General features: G+C 47.6%; 1 protein-coding gene across 1 annotated transcript; it reads right to left on the bottom strand.

The window, feature by feature from the left end:
• Positions 1-15,419: 15,419 nt before the first annotated feature.
• Positions 15,420-18,475, bottom strand: LOC116514780 (BTB/POZ domain-containing protein KCTD12-like). The gene has a single exon (XM_032226502.1). The coding sequence runs from the start codon at positions 18,294-18,296 to the stop codon at positions 17,283-17,285; it is 1,014 nt and encodes a 337-aa protein (XP_032082393.1). The 5' UTR covers positions 18,297-18,475; the 3' UTR covers positions 15,420-17,282.
• Positions 18,476-23,573: the final 5,098 nt, after the last annotated feature.

Genomic DNA, 23,573 nt, shown 5'->3' with positions numbered 1-23,573 from the left:
ACTCCAGGGGAAGGATATTTCCTCCCCACTCCTAGGGGAAGGTTCTGTGGGCGTGGCTTGGTGGGCGTGGCAGGGGAAGGATACTGCAAAATCCCCATTCCCTCCCCACTCCAGGGGAAGGATATTTCCTCCCCACTCCTGGGGGAAGGTTCTGTGGGCGTGGCTTGGTGGGCATGGCAGGGGAAGGATACTGCAAAATCCCCATTCCCACCCCACTCCAGGGGAAGGATATTTCCTCCCCACTCCTGGGGGAAGGTTCTGTGGGCGTGGCTTGGTGGGCGTGGCAGGGGAAGGATACTGCAAAATCCCCATTCCCACCCCACTCTGGGGTCAGCCACAGGTGGCATGTACTACTGGTTCTCCAGAACCTGTCAGAACCTGCTGAATTTGACCCCTGGATTATAGGATCATAAGAGGGGAGCTTTTATTGTATATTGAACTTATTTTTTCTGCATAGAGGGAGCCTCATATTGCTGCAGCCTCAGCACTAACTAAGCTTGAGAAACATTCCCTGGGGTTCCTTCTTATAGCTTATTCCAACTGGAGCAAAGAACCCCAGCCCAAAAAATATCCTTGAGTGTTGGAAAGTGGATTGAATCAAGCCATTCTCAAATTGAAGCCCTCGAGATGTTTTGGGAGAATAACTCTTTACCTCCCCACCCCAAGTTTGGTATTAGTTGCTGAGTATTGTTCCTATTGGGATGCAGTGGCTCAGTGGCTGAGACGCTGAGCTTGTCGATCAGAAAGGTCAGCAGTTTGGCGGTTCGAATCCCTAGTGCTGTGTAACAGAGTGAGCTCCCGTTACTTGTCCCAGCCAACCTAGCAGTTCGAAAGCATGTAAGAATGCAAGTAGAAAAATAGGGACCACCTTTGGTGGGAAGGTTAACAGCGTTCCATGCACCTTCGGCATTTAGTCATGCCAGCCACATGACCACGGAGACGTCTTCGGATAGCGCTGGCTCTTCGGATTTGAAACGGAGATGAGCACCACCTCCTACAGTCAGAAATGACTAGCACATATGTGCGAGGGGAAGCTTTACCTATTGTTCCCATCAGCAGGTATAATGTTCATCAGAATTGGTCTTGGAAGGTTTAGTCATGTTAATTTTGTTGTAGGGATACATGCAGTCATCTTCTTTATTAAGTCATGGACAGTTTGATTAGAACTAAATTTTTATTGAACATCTCCCAGCCTTTAGTTCTTACTTTTATAGCTCAAACTAACTTTCCATTAGGTAGAGGCCCTTGGCAACTGGACAATCTAACCTAAAAATGGTCATAATGAAAGGAATATGATTGGTTTTTAAGGCTCAAAAACCACAGTGCTAATCAGAAGACAGTCTCTTCTGATGTCAGAGGGGCTACCAGTTCTGGGCTGATAAACCCCTGATGACCACTCAGCCATCATCAAGAAGTCCATCAGCATGGAGATTTTGCATTCTTGGTATTAAAAAAAAAAGGAAGAAAGTTACTGAGAATTTCAGTCTGCACAATTTATAATCACCCTTTCACTGGAAACAGATGCAGAAACAGAAGCCGTGGCTCAACTTCCTGTTAGTGCAGCCACTTCCGATTGCAAAATCCTGGTGAGAAATATCTTTGGCTCAAAACAATAGGCATGGGGAAAAATTTGAGACCGAGCGGAGACACAGTAGAGGTTGTCTCTTGGGGTCTTCTTCGAATCAAATCTATGAGAGAATTTCCCCATTATCAGATCAGGACTGCCACAGTGCAGAGAGACACCAGGTGGCAGCAGAGAGACAATGAAACCGTTGGCTCATTACTGCTCTCCAGCCTTCATCTCTGGTTTTACAACCCCAATCGGAGCAGTACCTGCTAGAAAGGACCAAATGAGCCAACCCTTTTGAAGATCAGAAGAACTCAGGGCCAGGACAATCACCTGACGCTCCTTACCTCTGATTTCTGCTTTTGTGCATTGAGATCAACAACCAGATTGCTGTCTGAAATAACTAGTTTGGTTTCTGGGAATGAAAACTGCTGATCCCTCTGACCATGTCAAGTGACAAATTATGTTTTGAATAAGTCCCCCCTCTATGTGGGAGACTCAAGTCATTCACCCTATTGTCTCCTGGATGCCCTGAATGGCTGTGAGCAAATGATATATGCAAGGGCTGTTGGATCCATCTCTTCTGGTTTACTGGTTTACTGGCTGGGGATTATAAAAATTTAAGCCAAATTAAGCCAATAATGATTGGACAATCATTCGTTTGAAATGGTATAGAGTTTCATGCCTGAGCAGAAAGTTGGACTTGAAGGCCTCCTACATCCTGTAGGAAGTTAGCACCCACCCCTCTGCTAGAAGAATGAAATATTCCAGGAAATATTAAAAAGGCAGAATATTGTATTTCTCTGGGTGAGAAATGGAGAAACATGTTTTCAGGCGGGAAACAGACTCACTCTTAATAGCCCCCACCATCCTCAATAGCCCACAGCAGCTGTCCACACTTAAGAGATAAAGAGATAGCTAGGTCTATTCATAGGCAAATGCCCTCACCTAAAATCCAACAAAGGTAGGATTAGCCCTCTACCCATCTCACCACATGGCACCTGGGAAGATTACATCACCCAGCAAGGCTCAACCAAGCTTAGGACTCAGGACAGCCTACAGAGTTGCCCCTGCATCGCCCCATGGGAGTCTGACAACCAATCAGAATACAAGCTCAAATTCAAAAGCCCAGAGAGGGTATAAAGCTCAGGAACTCTCCGCATCTCTTCCCTTTTCTTTTCTTCACCCAACATCTTCAAGGCACGTGATCCTGTCAACCATTAAAACCATCTTTCCAAACAGCCGCCATTGTTTCCGGTGTCTTTCTCCCCACTTGGAACTGAACCCAGAAGGGCATTTCTTCCAACACTCCCTTCCAACATTGTTGTTCTGTTATTCTGTCAGAGCAAGAAACAGATTTAACTTAGACTTAAAATAACTTTCTTGTACGCTAATCGGCATACATTAAAATGTATCTTAAGGCATTTGGAAAGCCTGGGGTTTTACCTGAATATTAAATCTCTTAAATTGTAGAAGTGAGCATTGCAAAGATCTTTCACAGCACAGCTAATAGGCTCATGTGGATTGCAGCAGACATCTTGAGGAAGAGGGCCTGAGAAAACTTCTAGTTTTTCTTTAAGGTTTGGTAATGTCTTTGGCTCTGTTTTTTTTGTCAAATACATTTTTTAGAGCTTCAGGAAACTACAAAAGTTTGTCTGGCTTTTTTAAAAAAAAGATTCAGCTTCCAGAGAAAAGAAATATGGCTCTCTCTCTTTAAGCGTTGAGCTCTGTTTTTGTTCAGTTTTGTCTTTTAAATTTCGTCTGAAAGCTTTGCTGTTGCTATTCTGGGTTGAATCTGGGAAAAAGAAAGAAAATTCAGCCTGGCACAGAAGGCCGATGCTTGGAAAAATCTGACAGTTGCAGGGAGCACTCCGTGAAATATAAAAGCAACAAAGTTTTTAAAAAACCCCACCAACCCACGAAAAGCAAAAGGCAAGGACTGCAGACTCGGTAAAATGTATTCAACAATAATTGTGGAGGAAGAAGAGGAGGAGTCATTAATCAAACTTCTCTTTGACATTTTTCAGTAGGTGGTGAAGAGCGGGGGGGGTTTGAAGATCAGAAAAAAAAGAGGAAAAAAGAGCTAACTAAATTTTGAGAAAGGTTCTTTCCCTGCCTGCAAACATGCTTTGAAGTGGGGGTGAAATCCAGTAGATTCTGACAGGTTCTGGAGAATCAGTAGCGGAAATTTTGAGTAGTTTGGAGAACCGGTAGCGGAAATTTTGAGTAGTTTGGAGAACCGGTAGCGGAAATTTTGAGTAGTTTGGAGAACCGGTAGTGGGAATTTTGAGTAGTTTGGAGAACCAGTAACGGAAATTTTGAGTAGTTTGGACAACTGGTAGCGGAAATTTTGAGAAGTTCCGAGAACCAGCAAATGCCACCTCTGGCTGGCTCCAGAGTGGGGTGGGAATGGAGATTTTGCAGTATCGTTCCCCTGCCACACCCACCACCCCACACCCACCAAGCCACGTCCACAGAACTGGTAGTAAAAAAAAATGAATTTCACCACTGCTTTGAAGCTTCACCTCCTCAAAGACAACGTGTGGGAAGAAACTGCCCAAATCAGAGGAGGGAGGAGCAGGAGCAGTAAATGAGTTGTTGTCGGTTCCCAGAAGTCTCCCTACAAATGCTGTTGAGGCTCACTGCACAACCACAGCTTAGGCAACTGTGGTCGGAGGGATTTCAGCACAGTTCCTGCCCAAGAGAGAAAACAACCCACATCTGGACAGACAGGAGGGTCTCTTCAGCCAGTGGTTGGCTGAGACCTCTTGGATGCCTCTGTGGGTGTTGAGGGGGGTAGGATGGGATGCTCAGAAGGCTTCTTTTGAATGCACAAAGGAAATGCTATTTCTTGAAAAGTCCCATCTTGGCCAGATGCTAAATCTGAATTTCAAGGAGCAAAAACTTCAGTGACAAAAGGGTCCGTTTCTGAACTTTAATTGAAGTTGGTGGGACTTGTGAATGGTGTCTATATTCTCTTCTGTTGGAAGATCCACATTTTCCCGTATGTCTATGAATTCTTCTCTCCCATCAATAAATTTGGGAGTCTTGCAATAGCTCGTTACTCTTACTTGAACTTCTGGGCTGGAAACCCTGTCGCCCTCCATGCCACTTCCTTCCTGTCAAGCACAGGAAATCAAGAGCCAAGTCTCCAGGTTTATTGCCCGCTAACATTCTGTACAAGAATCTGTACTACTAACCGTCAAAGCAATTTGGCAGGGGATAAGGCTCAATGGAATTCAAGGTGGCTTGGACTTACTATAGATCTCTTATGGGCAGGAAGGGACTCAAGAATGATCAAGACACTTGAACCCAAGCCTGGTCATCTCGTACATCAGCGTTTCCCAACATTTTGGGCACCAGGGACTGGTTCCATGGAGAGAGGTTTTTCCATGGACAGGAGGGGGTGTAGTTTCATGTGCTGCCTGCATCCCACGGATGGGGCTTCCCTTGTTTGTGTGGTCCCATTGTTGGCATGCCGCGGACCAATGCCAGTCCACAGACTGGGGATTGGGGACCCCTGTCCTACATCTTCACTGCTGATGAGCATTGGGAGGGTACAACTTCTAGCTCAGCCACCACTTGTCCAAACTGTACTTTACGACTGTCAATTTTATGCTACGGCCCCCATTCATATCTTAGGACTGTTTGAGACCTCTCACAACTCCCATTTGCAAAGGACCAGCCCCAAATATGAGTTGTGTGTGCAGGCAGATCGCAGGGGGAGCAAAAGCTGAGCTGCCACTAATTATCCATACGATGCAGTTTCGTGCATAGTACACACCACACTTCCTGTTCCCCATAGAAGCTCTGGAGTTGGGCCCACAGGCTTATCCCCCACGCAAAGCCCTGCACATCTTCAAGGCTCTTCATGGACGACACTTCCCTTTTCTCTCTGCGTGTGGCATTGTGAAACTGTTCCGCTCCCTTTGGGGATCCTGCTGAGTGCAGGAGAAAATTGACTAAACTTGAGAATGCAAGAAGAAAAAGTAGCCAGCTTGCTTTTTAAATCAGCATAGAAGGTGCCCTCTGGATTTTTTCCTCCCTTGGCTTTACTAGTCAATTCGAATCCTAACCTTGGAACTTCTAGTCAGTTTCACTTGAAATTGATAGGATTCAGAAATAGAATACAGCAGAGCAGAATAGAATAGAATAACAGAGTTGGAAAGGACCTTGGAGGTCTTCTAGTCCAATCCCTTGTTCTTGCAGGAAACCCTATACCATTTCAGGCAAGTGGTTGTTCAATCTCTTCTTTAAAACTTCCAGTGTTAGAGAATCCACAACCTCTGGAAGCAAGTTGTTCCACTGATTAATTGTTCTGACTGTCAGGAAATTTCTCCTTAGTTCCAGTTGCTTCTCTCCTTGCTTAGTCTCCACCCATTGCTTCTTGTCCTGCCCTCAGGTGCCTTGGAGAATAGTTTGACTCCCTCTTCTTTGTGGCAACCCCTGAGATATTGGAACACCGCTATCTTGTCTCCCCTAGTCCTTCTTTTCATCAGATTAGACATACCCAGTTCCAGCAACTGTTCTTTATGTCCCTCCTTTGGCATCCTCCATTCTATTCTATTCTATTCTATTCTATTCTATTCTATTCTATTCTATTCTATTCTATTCTATTCTATTCTACTCTACTCCACTCCACTCCACTCCACTCCACTCCATTTCCAATCACAAGCAGCCAATAAAGCTACTCTACTCTACTCATTTCCAATCACACATAGCCAATAAAGCTTCTCTACTCTATTCTATATATTCTACTCTACTCTACTCTACCCTACCCTACCCTACCCTACCCTACCCTACCCTACCCTACCCTACCCTACCCTACCCTACTCTACTCTACTCTATTTCTTATTCTACTCTACTCCACTCCATTCCACTATTTCTTTGATATTAGGGTAATTCTTGTCCTAAGTGAGTTGTCCCGTGACAAGTTGGCCAGGATAAATTGCCCCCTAATAAATTGGCCGCAGCAAGTTTGCTGTGGCAAGTTGGCATAGACCCCCCTCATCTATGCCTGCTTGAAGGACAGAGACCCAGATCATGTCTAGAAAAATTCCAGTTGGACACACACGCTACATCAAGTTGTCACACAATAGCCCAGGATCATTTTTATCAGGAAAGCATTATGTCAAACTATGAAAGCTTTAACCTTCAAAGCTCTATCTGATCCTGGCCCAAATTATCCCAGGGGCCATCTCCAATCAGAAAAAAAGCCTGCCATCAGCTAGAAATATTTCAAGCATACCGTTTTCAGCAGTAACTTCATGCAAGCTCAGCCTTTTATTTAAATACCTGCTTCCTCTTGGGGATTTTCAGCAAGCAAAAAATATATATTCAAGATCTTGGCTGGTCATTTGCTTAAAAATGTCTAAGCCATTAAAAATAATGTGGTTCATTTAGGTTAGGTTAGGTTAGGTGTATTGGTTTTGTATGCCACCCACTCCTGAAGGACTCCGGGCGGCTAACAATAAACAGGGGAGGGAATAAATAAGACAATACAACAATTTTAAAATCCACAACAGTCACAATTTAGATGGGGCTGGGTGCTTTAACAGCCCCCAGCCTGCCAGAACAGCCAGGACTTAGTAGCTTTACGGAAGGCCGGGAGGGTAGTAAGGGTACGGATCTCCACAGGGAGCTCGTTCCAGGGGGCCGGAGCAGCAACAGAGAAGGCTCTCCCCCAGGGGGGTCACCAGCTGGCATTGGCTGGCAGATGGAACCCGGAGAAGGGTTGCCTGAATACAGATGCCAAACTTTACTAAATTCATTTCTGTTTTTTTTTTTTAAAAAAAAACATAGTTAATTAAAGTTGCACTAATTCTGAAGGAACGCAGTGGCTCAGTGGCTAAGATGCTGAGCTTGTCGATCAGAAAGGATGGCAGTTCGGCGGTTCGAATCCCTAACGTAAACGAGTGAGCTCCCGTTACTTGTCCCAGCTTCTGCCAACCTAGCAGTTGGAAAGCATGTAAAAATGCAAGTAGAAAAATAGGAACCACCTTTGGTGGGAAGGTAACAGCGTTCTGTGCTCCTTCGGCGTTTAGTCATGCCAGCCGCATGACTACGGAGATGACTTCGGACAGCGCTGGCTCTTTGGCTTTGAAACAGATTATGAGCACCGCTCCCTAGACTCGGGAACGACTAGCACATATGTGCAAGGGGAACCTTTACCTAATTCTGTGGTCTCATTTATACCATTTCTGTTGACACAAACTTCAGAAAGATTTAGCAGTATACCCTGATGATTATCTCAAGTGCCTTCTGGCAAAGAAGCTGCAGATATCTGAGCTGAGCTGGTATCATCAATCAATAAATTAGAGTTTGGGTTTCAGCACGCTATGATTTCTGGGGGAAAAAATCCATCTTCAGAAAACAAAACTCGCAAGCGAATATTTAGTAAGTTCTGTGAACTATCACAGAAGTGGGCTCTTTTTCTTAATTTTCAAGCAAGACAGACTGTTCTGACCGAGGCTTCCCAAGAGCATGAAGCAAACTCCTTGTCCCGACAAAACCGCCTTTTATTAATTGACTGTGAATTCTGCTCATTCACATCCAGCACGCATGCGTACTTCCTGCCCGCGATGCCTCCGCAACACCTCTGCGACACCTCCGCAATGCTCCAGCTGCTTGGCGGATCATCGCGCAGGTGCCATACGCTTCGTGTGCGTGCATAGAAACCCCCCAAAACCTCAAACACCGGTAAGGAGCATGGGCGGGCGGGCAGGCTCTCCGGAGCACCGTACCAGAACGGTACCGGCAGGCACCGGTATGCCCGTACCGGAGCGTACCAGTCGTAACCCACCACTGGTGCAAATGCACATGCGTGCATTTTTACATGTCGAAGCTGTAGTGATGCCAGCAGGAACCCACCCCTGATGCTATACAAATGTCTATGGAAATTCTTAAATCATCCAGGTCATGGTTGTCCCAAAGGTGCTTTTTTATCCACCCCAAAAGGCAACTGGTCTTTCTTGGTTGAAAAGTGAAATATTTTCAAAGGAAAAAAAATCTAAGAAAGCCTAGTTCCCTTTTGGGGGGGGAATGTACCTTTGGGACAGTGTTATACCATAGCAATAGTATTTAGACATATATCGCTTTACAGTGTTTTACAGCGCTCTCTAAGTGGTTTACAGAGTCAGCGTATTGCCCTTAACAATCTGGGCCCTAATTTTACTGACCTTGGAGGGATGGAAGACTGAGTCAACACTGAGCCGGTCAGGATCGAACTGCTGACAGTTGGCAGAATTAGCCTGCAATACTGTATTCTAACCTCTGTGCCACTATGGTTTCTTTCTTTCCTTCCTTGCTTCCTTCTGCCACTCGCGTGGAGCCATCCCCTCTTCTCCCCCCCCCCCCCGCCAGTCCGCAAAGCTGGAAACTTTGGGGAACTCTTGCTTTATGGTACCCCCATCTCATTTCTGCTGCATTCAGCCACCAACTTTCCATTCCTTACACAAATCACTCTGCAATGCCGTTATTTACTTTACACCGTCTCTAAATCAGCAAACACACAACACATCCGCCCACGCTTCTCCACAATCTGAGGAGCAGCCGAAACCTCTTCTGCACGCATCCTGTGCAAGACTGTGAAAGCATTCCAGTGTTCCCAGAGGGTGGGGCTTTCTCATTGATCCCCCCCTCCCTTTCATGTAGGATTCTGCAAAACGGAAAGGGACAACTCATCACAGCAGTGGTGGGTTGCTCATCCCGTTCCAATGGCGGCGGCGGCCTCGTGCACGCGCGCAGTTCACGCATGCAGCTCCAGCTGCTCGCGGAGAATCGCGCAGGCACTGTATGTGCCATGCGCCTGCGTGGAAGCGCAGAAGCTTTCAAAGACTGGTAAGGAGCGTGGGCGGGCAGGTGGGCCCTTCGGCGTTCCCGGAAGTTACTTACTTCCAGGTTCACCGACCAACCGCTCCGCGGGGACCGCCGTAAACCAGTTGAAACCCATCACAGCCTACAAATGGCCTCCCCAGGCTCTGGAGGCCGGAATCCTGAACTTCTGGTAGGCCTGTTTTTTCACCCTCCCGGAGCCTCCGTGAGCACCCTGCACTTACCTGCATCCAAAACGGGATGCATGGGGACTCCTGGGAGAGTGGGGAGAGATGGGAAGGGGTGGGCGTGGCCAGCCAGGAGTGGGATTTGGAGGTTCTCTGAATTGCACAGAATCTTAGCTAGAGGTTCTCCCGAACCCCTGCAAATCCCCAGCAACCCACCCCTGCCTACACCATTTCAGACAAGTGGTTCGCCAATTTCCAATCTCAATGATGACCAAATAAGATCAATGTGACTCTCGCCGGCCTTACCCTTAGCAAGAAATTATGTATACGGCATGAATGGCAGCTTTTTCTACCAAAAATAAACAAGAGAAGGATTTGTGTCTGCAACATTAAGCCTAAGTCAAAAGTGAGCTGAAATGGACCTGATCTTCTGGAGCAAAACTGATGCATTCAGAAGAGGAAAATGTGGTTTTAACAAAAGGGCTACCTGGTACAAATTGGTATCATCAAGATTGTTGTGGATGTGAATCAAAGGATACGTTGGTGATTGTTGTCTATTACCTTTTTCTGCCCATGGTGACAGTGTAAGAGCCAGAGGGGGAATTATGCAATATTCTGAATGAGGAATATGACACAGAAAAACGAAATGATCAAATGAAAAGGATTGCAGTGAGGGAGAAAAAACCAAGCAAAATATAAACTTCATAAATAATAAAGTTAGAACTACCTTAAAAGGTAAAAGAGCAAATGAACCTTACCCCACAGAAGGAAGATTTGATTTATCAGAAGGATTGTAGGGCAAAGCTACCTGCACTCAAGGCCCAAGGAAGAACTTTGCATTACTGTTGCTGGTGGAAAAACGGGACATAAATGAAACAAAAACGGAATTGATTGTAAATTTGATAATGGCAGCTAGATTATTAGTGATGGCTGAATATCAGGGACGAAATTGGGATATTCAAAGTAATGAGCGGTATAATAATATTTGGAGTACGGCAACAAATGATAAAATAACACCAGAAATTAAATTTTAAAAAGAGGTGATCAAAGCAAATAATTAGAATGAAAGATGGGGGCATTTTACAAAATCAGTGTTGGTGGAAGGCAAAGGGAATAAACCTATCCAAGAATATATGTTGTGTTGGAGGGGATAAGCAATAGCAATAGCAATAGTTAGACTTATATACCGCTTCATAGGGCTTTCAGCCCTCTCTAAGCGGTTTACAGAGTCAGTATATTGCGCCCAACAACAATCCGGGTCCTCATTTTACCCACCTTGGAAGGATGGAAGGCTGAGTCAACCTTGAGCCGGTGAGATTTGAACAGCCGAACTGCTGAACTGCAGTCAACTGAAGTAGCCTGCAGTGCTGCATTTAACCACTGCGCCACCTCGGCTCAGCTAAGGGCTAAGGGCATAATCGGAATATATTGCAGCTTTTAGTTGTTATAGATGAAGAAATATAAGGTGGGGGGAAGGGTCTCCAGGAGGTGGAGGCACATGTCAATATTTGGTTTTTTCCCTTTTTCTTTCTTTGTTTTGTATTTAGATTGTATTTTGTTTGTATCATTTGTATTTTAAAAAATATAAATATTATTTTTTTTTTTAAAAAGGAGCCAGCTTCCCAGGCAGTTGTGGGATTCACTTAGGTTTACCACCGGTTCGTACCTGCGAGCGTGTACACACATGCTTGCATTGTGCACACGCACTCCTTCTGCACATGCGTGCTGCCTTCCGCGCATGCGCTTTGCTCACATCGGTGATGTGCACGCATGCGCGCAGTAGGTTTTGGAGCCGGGGCAGGTGGCACCTGCAGTTTGCCACTACCAGTTCAATGAACCGGTTTGAACCAGCTGAATACCCCCTCTGTTCCCAGGTACTCCAAAGTCAGGCTGCCTTGGGGCAGAAGCTTCCCCTCCACCATCTCCTCAATTATGCCTCCTTCCCAATTCGGAGCAGGCCTTCCTGAAGATCTACCCTGACAGGTCCACACCTGGAAAAGGGTGTGGGTTTTATTTTTAGCCTTAGAGGTTGTGCCTTAAAACCCTTCCAGGAGTGTGCAGGTAACTAGGGCTATTCCCTTTGAATAGGTGTCTTTGGATCAGTGGTGGGATATGACCGGTATGCCCCAGTATGGGTGTACCGGTGCCTGCTGGGAGCACCAGGTACCGTTCCGGTATGGTGCTCTGGAGAGCCCACCTGCCCACCTACTCTCCCTACCACTATTTGAGCCGATTGGGGCATTTGTGCACGCACACGGAGCACACGGCGCCTGTGCGACACTCCGCCAAGCCGCTGGAGAGCTGCGGGCGGTAGGTACATATGCGCATGCTGTGCACATGCTGTGTGCATGCACATGGTGGGCACCCGGCCACACTGCACCCGGCCACACTCCTCCGGATTCCATCTGCCAGCCAATGTCGGCTGGCGACTCCCCGGGGAGAGCCTTCTCTGTTGCAGCTCCAGCCCTTTGGAACGACATCCCCGTGGAGATCCGGACCCTCACTACCCTCCCGGCCTTCCGCAAAGCCACCAAGTCCTGGCTGCTCCAGCAGGCCGGGGGGCTTGTGAAACATCCAGCCCCACGGAAATTGTGAATGTTGTGTTTTTAAAATGTTGTCTTTGTCTATTTGTTCCCCTTCCCTTGTCTATTGTGAGCCGCCCGGAGTCCTTCGGGAGTGGGCGGCATACAAGACAAATAAAGACAAATACAATATAAATACTAGTTGCAATGTGATCCAGAACCCACCACTGGCTTGGATCCCTAGAACATATTGATATTTAGGGGGAATCCTGCAAATTCTGCATCAAGAGAGGCTCTAAGGTTCAAAATATGCTGCAGCGATAGCTTATGATTAAGATCAGAATTGAAACAAATTGTTTATAGTTAGCCTAGCAAGGAGGAGCTAAGCTCAATTCAAAGACGTTATTAATTTTCTACTTTCTCTTTACGTATATTTTAAACTGTATTTGTTAAAGATTTATACCTTGTATTGGTTCTGGGAAGTCAGGGGGGGAAGGTTGGGGGGGGGGTTGGTGGGAGGGGGGAGGGAGCGGAGTTTACTAAGTTGGAGGAGGGGTGTTGGACTTTAAGGTATTATGATTGTACATGTATACTGCTATTTTTTCTTTTTTATGTATATTGAAATGGAATTATAAATACCATCAACACAAAAGGGAGTTTGCTCTGAAGCTGAAATACACCAAGTGAATTAGAGGAAGAGTGGGAAGCAGAGGAGAGAAGAAAGATAGGAAGAGAGGGACAGGAGAGAGGGGAAGATGAGGTGTACAAGGAGGAGTGGTAAGGGGAGAGAGGAGAAGGAGAAAGGAAGGGGAAGTAGAGTAGAAAAAGATGGAGGGAGGAAAGGATGTAGAAAGGGGAAGGAGAGAGGGGGAAGAAAGTGTCGTATAAGGTATAAATATGGTGTATGGAGAGCAGAAGAGCCAATAACTGGGGTTTTTTTCTTTCTTTGGTAGTTGATGGTAAGATGAATTGATGTAATTACTTAATAATACAACATGTTATTGACTATGTAATAGTATACATGTGATTATATGCTATGAAAAATGGAAAATAAAAATGTTTCTATCGCAAAATATGCTGCGGCAATCAAATCTTCACCACTGAAAATCAGGAAGCAGCTCCAGAAGTCACTCAAGATGCCCGGGGCAGGGACATTCTCAACGTTAAATGCTGGGAGCAGCTGCTCTCAGATAAACCTCCAAGTGCTTCAACTCTAAAAGGATGCAAGTGACTAGATGTCTACAATGAATATAAATCCTTCCGTTCCCCACTATCCTGTCAGAGCTGAAGAAGCTTCTTGCATGAGAAGCAAAACGTCTTCAAAAGAAGGAACGAGAGGGTCACCTCCTGAAAAAGCACCTTTGGGACAACCATGACCTGGATGACGGAGAATCTCTCCAGGCTTTTTGCTATATAATTTGGGATGAACACCCTTGGAATGATGTGGGAGTAGGAATGGATTTCCAGAGGAAAAATTGCAGACTACAGGAATCAGGTGACCCCGAGGACACAGAGAAACTTCCAAGTGCTTCAACCACCCTCTAAAAGGATGCAAATTCCTTGCTGTCTGCAAGGAATATAAATCCTTCCATTCCCTACCATCCTACCAGAGCTGAAGAAGGTTCTTGGATGATTCTTCAAAAGAAAAAAAACCAGAAAATCCAGTTGCCTCCTAAAAAAGCACTTTTGAGACAACCAGGACCTGGATAACTGAGAATTTATAGACTCTCAGAGGTTGGGGCAATGGATGGATAACAAGTTGGAAGGCTGAACTGGCTGCTTTAATGAATAGTAGAGAGGGATTGATTTTTCACATTGTCCAAATCGCTATGTTCTCCAGATGGTCTGAGGGACCTCAAACACTGTTGCTAAGTATTTCGCTTATGCAGTGTTTGTTACCCAGAGCACAACCATTAGAAATCTTCAGTTATTTTATTATATCTGTTTTATTAAAAAAAAAATAATAGGAGCTTTACAATACTCTGCTTTCAAACACACATTCATGGATCAAAATACAAGAATCTTCCTGTATGTATTTTGCAAAACAAGGGGGTCCATTTTAGCTTCACAAGGAATTTAGCCGTTGATTCAACTTCAAGCAAATAATTGTAGACAGACATATTTTCATAATTCCATTTATATTCATACTGAAGTCTTCCCCATATAAATCGATACAGGAACACAGTTTCATATTAAAGCATTTCGTCCGGGTACAATTTACAGCATATGAAAATTTTTTATAGCACTAATAAATGAATAAAAAACTAAATGATTCGTGTAAAATGTTTATACACTTTATGTACACACACCAAATCACAAAATTCAATTCAAAACACCTCCATCCATGACTACCGTGACAGACTTAATAAGCTACAGTACAAGATTTATTTTTGGAAAAAAAAAACAGGAAAAAAAAAAGAAGAAGCTTAGAACTTATTTAAGCACTTACTGAAATCTGGATTGTTTACAAAAATTTAGAAAACACAGTTCAGAGAGAAATACTCCAGGTGTAATTAGAAAAGTCTTGCAACCGCCTTTTGGGAATTACATCTTAACATTGAATTTCAACCCATATCTTCTCAACTGCAATCCAGCTGAAATATGCACAAATGGGATCATTTTAGAGTAAGGCTTAGAGTAAGAGGGATATATCTCTTTTCTGGAAGCTCTCCACAATGCAGTAGCTTATTGCTTGTCCTTTTTTTAAAAAAATGTCTTCTTCTCTCTTTCCCTCCCTCCCTCTCTCTCTTCCTCCTTTCCTCCCTCTCTCTCTCTCTCACTCACTCACTCCTCACTCACTCTCCCTTGCTGCCTTCTAAAAAATAACCCTAATTCCCAATTTACAGACAGTTCCCACTAAATGAAGCTACCAGACTCAAATGTTTCAGCATTTGGGTAAATGCGACTGGTTTTTATAAAACTTTAGCTAGAATTTGTCTATGGAGATTCACAATTTTTCAGGTCAAGGTTGTGTCAAAAGTGCTTTCCCCCCCAAAAAAAGTAACTGGACTGAACTGTATTTTTTTTTCCTCCTTGAAAACATTTCGCTTCTCATCCAAGAAGCTTGTTCAATATTTTCAAGGGAAAAAAAAACGAAGAAAGTCCAGTTGCTGGTTGAAAAGCACTTTTGGTTCAGCTGGACTCCTAAAAGTTTTGTTTTTTTAAAGTCATTGAGCAACTTCCCACTCATGAAGGAAGATGCACTCTAAAGCAGCGGTCATCAGCTGGTGTGGTCCATGGACCACGGGTGATCCATGAGAAAATTTATCGTGGTCCACAGAAAAATTATTTGCATTTTTTATATTGCACTAAATACTATTTATCTTTTTTTAAAAAAAAAAGTAGTCCGTGGGATTTAAAATTATGAATTTAGTGGTCCCTGAGATCCGAAAGGTTGGTGATCTCTGCTCTAAAGGTCCAACAAATAAGAGATCTCCAGTGTCTTCCTTAACTAGAAGAGAAACAAAACAGGCTTGCTGTTGGAAACAAACCAGGAATTGGGGTTTTACGGAGATTCTGGTTGAGTAAGCAAGGCAGTTAAGCCAGCATTTCTGGTTCCTTAAGTAACAACAATATCAGGAAAGAATGAGGCTAACCTCATTATTTCCCCCTTTATGCATCTAGACCGAAACCCCAGGGATATTTTTTTTTTAAAAAAATCTCTAATAGGTGAGCCCTGGATTAAAATCATCTCACTCTCTTAAAAAATAAAAAGCACTAAACCTCAAGCAACCATAAAAGGGGGAGAAAAAATGAAAACACGGGAGAATTCTTTGGTTAGAATAACTCATCCGAGTCTGCCGTTCCAATGCAAGAATCAAAACACTGTTAGGTATTAGCCAAATTTTGAAGGACCAGGAGATTATATTGCAGCATACCCTAATTTGGGAACCAGGCAAGAAATATCTTGATTTAGTCTGGGCAAGAGAGAGCAGCGCCTTGGGTGCTTAAATGCCAAAAAGATGAAATCAACGGGGAGGGGGGGGGAGAGGAGAGGGAGGAAGATGTCCTGCTGTTGTGCTTGTCTTTATTTAGTTAAAATTCTGCATCCTGATCTGGGGGGAGGGGGGGCGAGAGAAATACTTTTTGGGGGGTTCTTTCAATGTAGCACCAACTCCAGCCAGCTCCTCAAGCACGCAGAGTCCTATTTCTACACTGAGGAAGAGGATGAGGAGGGGAGGGGGGGGGGTTTCAGCCTCATGTCCCGGCTGCCTTTGGGGAGGCAAACCCTTCCCCCAGCTTGGCTTTGAAAGCAGCCCACTTCAGCAACCTGCCCTCACCCCGTTCCACGACCCACCGGCAGGTTCTTTCAATCCTAAAGCGGGGACGGGCTGCTGCAGGAGGCCTGGGGGGGTTCGATCCCCGGAATCCTGCGTGGGGGGAGGACGTGAGAATTCCACGGAGGTCTGCTTTTTCCAGCTCGGATCGGGGACCCCGCTCCCCCCCCCCCCACAGCCCTCCACCCCCAGCCTGCCGATGCAGTGCGCAAAGCTCGCCTTCTGGTGAGAGAGGAAGGTGCGAGGAGCTGAGCCACTTCTCCGAGTCCCACGCGGCGCTCGTCGGGAGATGCTGCTTCGAGATGCCGGGGCGCTTGGATGCCGGCGGAACGGAGTCCCCTCCGCTCGCTCGCTCGTTGTCCCGGGCAGCTTTGGCCCCAAAGCTACTGAAGCAACCGGGGTGGGTGGGGAGCCAAAGAAACGGACGAGAGGGAGAGCGAGGGTGCAGCAACAAGGAAGCCGTCGGCCTCAAAGAGTCAAAGAGGAGAAGCCAGCCACCGAGCAATTGGGCAACGTTGAATAGGAGGCAAGCTTAAAACTCTCCATTGCCCGCCGCTAGTCCCGGGAGCAGCGCGCCGCCCCGTCTGGGAACAGGGGAACTCCTCTCCACACGGGGGACGGCTGGGAGATCTTGTTTGGAGGGGGAGGCTGCTTTAAACTGGGGCAGGGCCCCCATTTAGACCCAAGGACCCTTGAGGGGCTGGGCTGATGGAGGTTCGCAGCTGGTCCGCTTTGCTAGACGGGGAGAGCAGCGCCGACGGCCCGCGGGCAGGGCAATAGGAGAACCGGCCCGTGGGAGGCTCGGCTAGGGCAAAGCGGGGGTTCTCCGGCGAGGACCCGAATCTGTCTGCCGCAACAGCCCCGCAGACGGCCGCCTTCTCCCGCACCCAGCCCCGGGGACGGGCCTCGGGCGCGCTCACTCGCGGCAGAAGACGTACTCGGTGTAGCTGGTCCAGATCTTGTCTTCGGCGGGGCCGCCTTGCTCGGGCCCGAAGGCGCAGGTGCCCGTGGAGGAGCAGGCGGCCATGCGGAAGCCGGCTTCGCTCAGCCGGTCGAAGGCCTGCTCCAAGAAGTTGAACTTGAGGTAGTAGCGGGCCGTGTAACGCTCGGGGGGCCGGTCTGGGTCGCGGCTCTCGTTCAACGTCTCGCCGAAGACTTCTTTGGCCAGCGCCGTCTTGCCGCAGACCGTGATGCGCGCCACCCGTCGGAACTTGGCATCGGCTTGCGCGTCCCGACCGATGGTGTAGGAGCCCCGGTAGCCGATGGTGATGTAGCCCGAGCGGCGTCCGCCCGCGACGCCCCCGCCGGCGTCCAGGGAGAGCGAGGTCGCCAGCATCGGCGGAGGCCCCGACGGGCTGCGGCCTGAAGTCGGCGAGGCGGCCGAGGCCGGCGTCTCGGTGAAGTCCGCTTCTAAGTAGCCCAGCCCCGACGGCGGCTCCTCGGCGCAGACCGAAGAGTCGCGCAGCAGCCCGGAGAAGCGCGGCGGGCCCGGGGAGGAACCCGAGGCGGCCAGACGGCGCACCAGCTCGGGCAGCTGGAAGTACTCGGCCTCGCGGCGCAGGCGGTTGCGCTCCGGGAAGCCCTCGGGCAGCACCAGCTCCTGGTCGCGCAGGTAGTCCAGGACGTAGCGGAAGAGGAAGCCGTCGCGATCGAGAAAGAAGCGGCCTTTGGCGTCGCGGGGCAGGTCGGCCGGCTCCTGCTGGGAGAAGAGGCGCCACAGAAGCGAGCCGCGCACCGACAGCACCGTCCCTCGGCGGGTCACGTACACCTGCCCGCCCACGTTCAGCTCCACGATCTCCGGGATGGACTCCGACGACGGGGACGAGGTCAGCTCAGAGGCCGTTGGGGCTCGAGCGACGCCGCTCCGGGCGCCGCCGCCGCCGCCTCCCCCGCCGTTGGGGAGCCCCCGGGCACTGTCGGCTAAGGCCATGCCGGTGGTCCCGGGCGAGGAGGAGGAGGAGGCCCTCGGCCGCCGCCTGCGCTCCCGGGGACTGCGACCGTCGACGGCCCTGCTCCGCTTGTTTTAAACCGGCCGTTCCGCGACCCCCCGACGGTTCTGCGTGCCTTTTCGCGCCTGGCTCCGCTGGGCTGCGGCCTCCGGGCACTGCCGGCGAGCCAAAGGACGGGGCGGCGGGGCTGGCTTTATGTAGCTCCGCCGCGCTGCCACCGGCGGGCGGAGCGAACGGAGGAGCCGGAGGCGGCCGGAGGCTGACGTCGCTCGGGCACTTCCCTGCGCGCCTGCCTCCACCGCTTGCGCGGAGCCGCGGACGACGCGCCCGAGCGCCCACCCTGGCCGCGCGCCGCCTTGAGCCTCTGGAGGATGCCGGGCAGCGGCGCTTAGCAAGGACGCCGCCGCGGGTCTCCGGCTCCCGTCACTCCCACGCGAGACCCGGGAGGAGCGCGGGTTGCAGGGGCGTACGGCCCCCGCGTGTCCTGTGGCCTGCCGCGACCCGCCCTGGGAGGAGCCTGGCTTGGTTGGGTTGGTAGAGGGGGATGTTGGTCGGGGTCGTCGCGCGGGAACCTGGAGCGAAGGGGGTGGGAGGGAAAGTTCCGCTCCCCGCGGGGTGACGGCTGGCCGCTCGGGACTGCCAGACAGCGGAGAGAGTCGGGGGTCTACCCGCTCCTGGTTTCTGGCAGCGCTTCCTCTGCCCCCCCCCCAACCCCTCCCGGCCGGTTTCCCTTCCTCTCCACTCCTAGAATAAGGTTAGAGTCGGGGCTTCGCTTTTACTTTCTAAGCCTATTCAGACAATATGTCATGTTAGGATGGGATGGGATGGGATAAGGTAGGGCAGGGTAGGGTAGGGTAGGAATAGGTGGGGTGGGGTGGGGTGGGGTGGGTGGGACGGGACGGGATGGGATAGAATAGAGGATAGGATAGAACAGAATATAGAATAGAACAGAACATAGAATATAGAACAGAACACAACAGAACAGAATAGAACAGAATAGAATAGAATAGAATAGAATAGAATAGAATTCTTTATTGGCCAAGTGTGATTGGACACACAAGGAATTTTTCTTTGGTGCAGATTTGTATTTGTATTTGTATTTAAGTTTATTTATATGTCGCCCTTTTCCCTGGGGGGACTCAGGGCGGCTTACAACTTAAAAGGGGGGGGGAACAAACTTTTAACATATAGAACAATACATCATTAAAACACAACATTCATACCATTCGGGCGGGTTTGCAATCTTTAGCCCCAGGCCTGACAGGAAGCCAGTTTTTAAGGGCTGTGCGGAAGGTCTGGAGGGTGGTGAGGGTACGAATCTCCACGGGGAGATCATTCCATAGGGTCGGAGCTGCCACCGAGAAGGCTCTCCTCCGCGTGGTTGCCAGTCGACATTGACCGGCAGATGGAACTCGGAGGAGGCCTAATCGGTGAGATCTAATTGGTCGAATGGAGGTGATTGGCAGTAGGCGGTCTCTCAAGTACTGAGATGCTCTCAGTGTACATAAAAAGACAAGATACATTGGTCAAGAATCATAAGAATCATATTCGGTCCTTCTGAGAGGTTTCTCTGGTGATGCTTACACCAGTGGCTTGCCTCCAGAAAGATGTTGAGACTCTAGAAAAAGTGCAGAGAAGAGCAACCAGGATGGTTAGGGGACTGGAGGATGAAACTTATGAAGAACGATTGCTGGAACAGACATGATAGCAGTATTCCAATATTTGAGGGGCTGCCACAGAGAGGAGGGGGTCAACCTGTTTTCCAAGGTACCTGAAGGCCAGACAAGGAATAATGGATGGAAACTGAACAAGGAGATATTCAGCCTAGAAATAAGGAGGAACTTTCTGACAGTGAGAACAATCAACCAATGGAACTGAAGTTGCCTTCAGAAGTTGTGGGAGCTTCATCCCTGGAAGCTTTCAAGAAGAGACTGGACTGCCATCTGTCAGAAATGGTATAGGGTCTCCTGCTTGGGTGATGCAGGGAGGGATGTTGGACTACATCTACAAGGGCCCTTCCAACTCTGTTGATCTGTTAAATTGTGAGTGCTGCAATACTGAAGGTTTTTAAGAAGTGATTGGACAACTATTTGTCTGAATTGTTGTAGGGTGATGAAAAAAATTAACTTCCTACATGGGTCTCCTGCTTGAGCAGGTGGTTGGACTAGAAGACCTCCAAGGTCCCTTCCGACTCTGTTATTTTGTTATTCTGCTTTGTCTACCCATTTCTCCGGGCTTTCCCCTAATTCCAACAGCTAGTTTTCCACTTCTGGATTCCGGAAAGTTCGCCATCCATAGTCTCTGCACCCCTCTCCAGTACCTCCAGATCCTTATTGTGTTTAATCTCCTTTATTAGCTTTCTGGGTCTTCTAGAGTTGAGGGGAGGGTGTTGCAATATTCTGATTGAAGCTGCAAAAACTCACAAATTTCTCTGCTACAGACACAGGTGTGTATGCTGCATTATAGGCCTGAAGGCAGGTAAAATAAAGGAGAAATGCACTTCTCTTCTTAAAGCTACACCCTCCCATCTATCAGTAACTGCTATAACTTGTTTGTGTGTGGTGGGTTGCCTGCTTAGATAAGAGTTCAGTTTTTCCATATTTGGACTGGGTGAGTGAAATTGCTAATGCCTCAGAAAGCCATGCAACTGATTAAAGGTGAATATCTATTTAAAACTGTAGGAAGTTAAAACCCAGCCCTCTCCTAGTTTAGTTTAGTTTAGTTTAAGGTTTATTTATATGCCGCCCTTTTCCCTGGGGGGAGTCAGGGCGGCTCACAATCCAAAGGAAGGGGGAAAAAACAGACTTTTACATATAAGACAATACATGATTAAAACACAACATTCATACCATTCGGGCAGGTTACAATCTTTAGCCCCAGACCTGACGGGATAGCCAGATTCTAAGGGCTGTGCGGAAGGTCTGGAGGGTGGTGAGGGTACGAATCTCCACGGGGAGATCGTTCCATTGGGTCGGAGCTACCACCAAGAAGGCTCTCCTCCACGTGGTTGCCAGTCGGCATTGGCCAGCGGATGGAACTCGGAGGAGGCCTAATCGATGAGATCTACGAGGTCGTGTGGAGGTGATCGGCAGTAGGCGGTCTCTCTTCTCTCCTAGAAGAATGAAATATCCTAGGAAATACTGAAAAGGCAGAATATTATATTTCCCTCGATGTGAAAAGGGAGAAACATGTTTTAAAGACAAAGTAGCTCCCTTGCAGCTTCCTGCCCACCCCCCCTTTGTCAATGGGCCATTAAAGCCTGAGGTAGTCTCTTTACATAATAAAGGTAGTATCAGCCTTTTCACAGAAACTCACCATGTGGCTCCTGGAAACTCATGCTCTCCTGGGAGTCTGACTGCATGGCCCCATGGGAGTCTGACAACCAATCAGAATACATTTCTTACACAGGAGCAGGAAACAGAGAGGTTCCCTAGCTCTCTTCTTCTTCACCCAACATTGAAGCATGTGGTCCTCCTTTTCTGTTCAGGACTCAAGCCGTGTGGTCCTGTCCACCATTAAACCACATTTCCAAGCAGCCTCCATGTCTCCAGTGTCTTTTTCCACATTTGGAGCCGAACCCAGAAGGAAATTTCTTCCAACAAAACAATTAAAATAGGTATAGTTGAAAATAACAAGCAAAGAGCACTGGAATCAGCCACCTCTTCAAGAAAGGAATTTCCCTACGTGCTTTTTTTTGGAGTGGAGGTGAACTGCCAGGCACAAGAAATCAGCAGCCAAGGAGGTTTGAACAAATGCAGGTTAATGCAGGCGCAACCTTCTACAAAGGTTGGAACTATTAATGTTCAAACCAAACTGGTGATAGATAATAGTCAATAGAATTCAAGGTGGGCTGGACTTCGGTCTCTGGTGGGTGCGAAGGGGCTCCAGACTGATGACATGTTTGACTCCTCCCTTGGGTTCAGCCTGGTCATGAACTTGTATTCCTTGAGCTTTTTATCTTCAGTCTTTGCAGCTGGACTTCTCAGGCAGGCTGACTAAGGATGCATGTCAGGAAATCTCAGAAAAGAAGGAAGGAAGGAAGGAAGGAAGGAAGGAAAAAGAAGGGAGGGAAGGAGGAAAGAACAAGAAAACAAAGAAAGAAAAAGAAAGGAAAGAGGAAAGAAGAAAGGGAGGGAGGAAAGGAAGGAAGGAAAGAAAAAGGAAGAGAAAAAAGGAAAGGAATGAAAGAAGAAAGGAAAGGAAGGAAGGAAGGAAGGAAAAGAGAAAGAAAGAGAAGGGAGAGAGGAAGGAAGGAAAGCAGTAAAAAAGAATGATAAGAGAAAAGGAAGGAAAGAAAGAAAAAAGAAAAAGAAGGGAAGGAAGGAAAAGAAGGAAAGAAAAAGGAAGAGAAAAAGGAAAGGAATGAAAGAAGAAAGGAAAGGAAGGAAGGAAAAGAGAAAGAAAGAGAAGGGAGAGAGGAAGGAAGGAAAGCAGTAAAAAGAATGATAAGAAAGAAAAGGAAGGAAAAAGAAAAAAGAGGAAGGAAGGAAAAGAAAAAAAGGAAGGAAGGAAAGAGAGAAAGTAAAAGGGAGGGAGGGAGGATAGAACAAGAAAAGAAAGAAGAAAGAAGAAAGGGAGGGAGGGAAAGGAAGGAAGGAAAAAGGAAGAAGAAAAAGGGAAAGGAATGAAAGGAAAGGAAGGAAGGAAAAGAGGAAAGAAAGAGAAGGGAGAGAGGAAGGAAGGAAAGCAGTAAAAAAGAATGATAAGAAAGAAAAGGAAGGAAAGAAAGAAAAAAAAAGGAAGGAAGGAAAAGAGAAAGAAAGCCCACCCCAGGAAAAAGGGATAAGAGCAGAAGTTTGGTGACCACAGAGCCTCAGACTAGAATGATGCAACTCTGGGACAGGAAGGAACTGGGAGCTCCTCAAATTCATTTGAACGTGGAAAAGCCCAAGGAGCCCAAGGCGCCTGGCTAGAGGGATCCCAGCACCTAGAGAGCCAACGTTAAGCAGAACACTACCAAAACGAATTGCTAGTGAGGTCCAGCGAGATGAGGAACATCCTTTCGTCTGGAGGCATTACAGCATCTTTGGTTGTCTTTCAGCAGAGGAAGGGGTCAAGGAAGCTGGCAGAGCCCATGTTGGGAGGGCATCTCCTTTCCCAGGAAAAATCTCTTCAGGGTCAAGCAGGCAAGCTGGGCTATCAGAAGGAAGAGCTGGTGTCTCTCCCCCCCCCAACACCCACCAAAGTGACCTTTAGGAATAAATAACTAGCAAAGCCGCTGAGCTTATCGATCAGAAAGGGTGGCAGTTTGGCGGTTC

Source organism: Thamnophis elegans, chromosome 11, assembly GCF_009769535.1.
Source record: "Thamnophis elegans isolate rThaEle1 chromosome 11, rThaEle1.pri, whole genome shotgun sequence".
Lineage (NCBI taxonomy): Eukaryota > Metazoa > Chordata > Lepidosauria > Squamata > Colubridae > Thamnophis > Thamnophis elegans.
The sequence above is the reverse complement of the archived record's forward strand: the minus strand, read 5'-3'. Positions and strand labels throughout refer to the sequence as shown.

Excerpts from the sequence above, each read along its gene's own strand:
- LOC116514780 (XM_032226502.1), bottom strand. The coding sequence starts at position 18,296 with ATGGCCTTAGCCGACAGTGCCCGGGGGCTCCCCAACGGCGGGGGAGGC.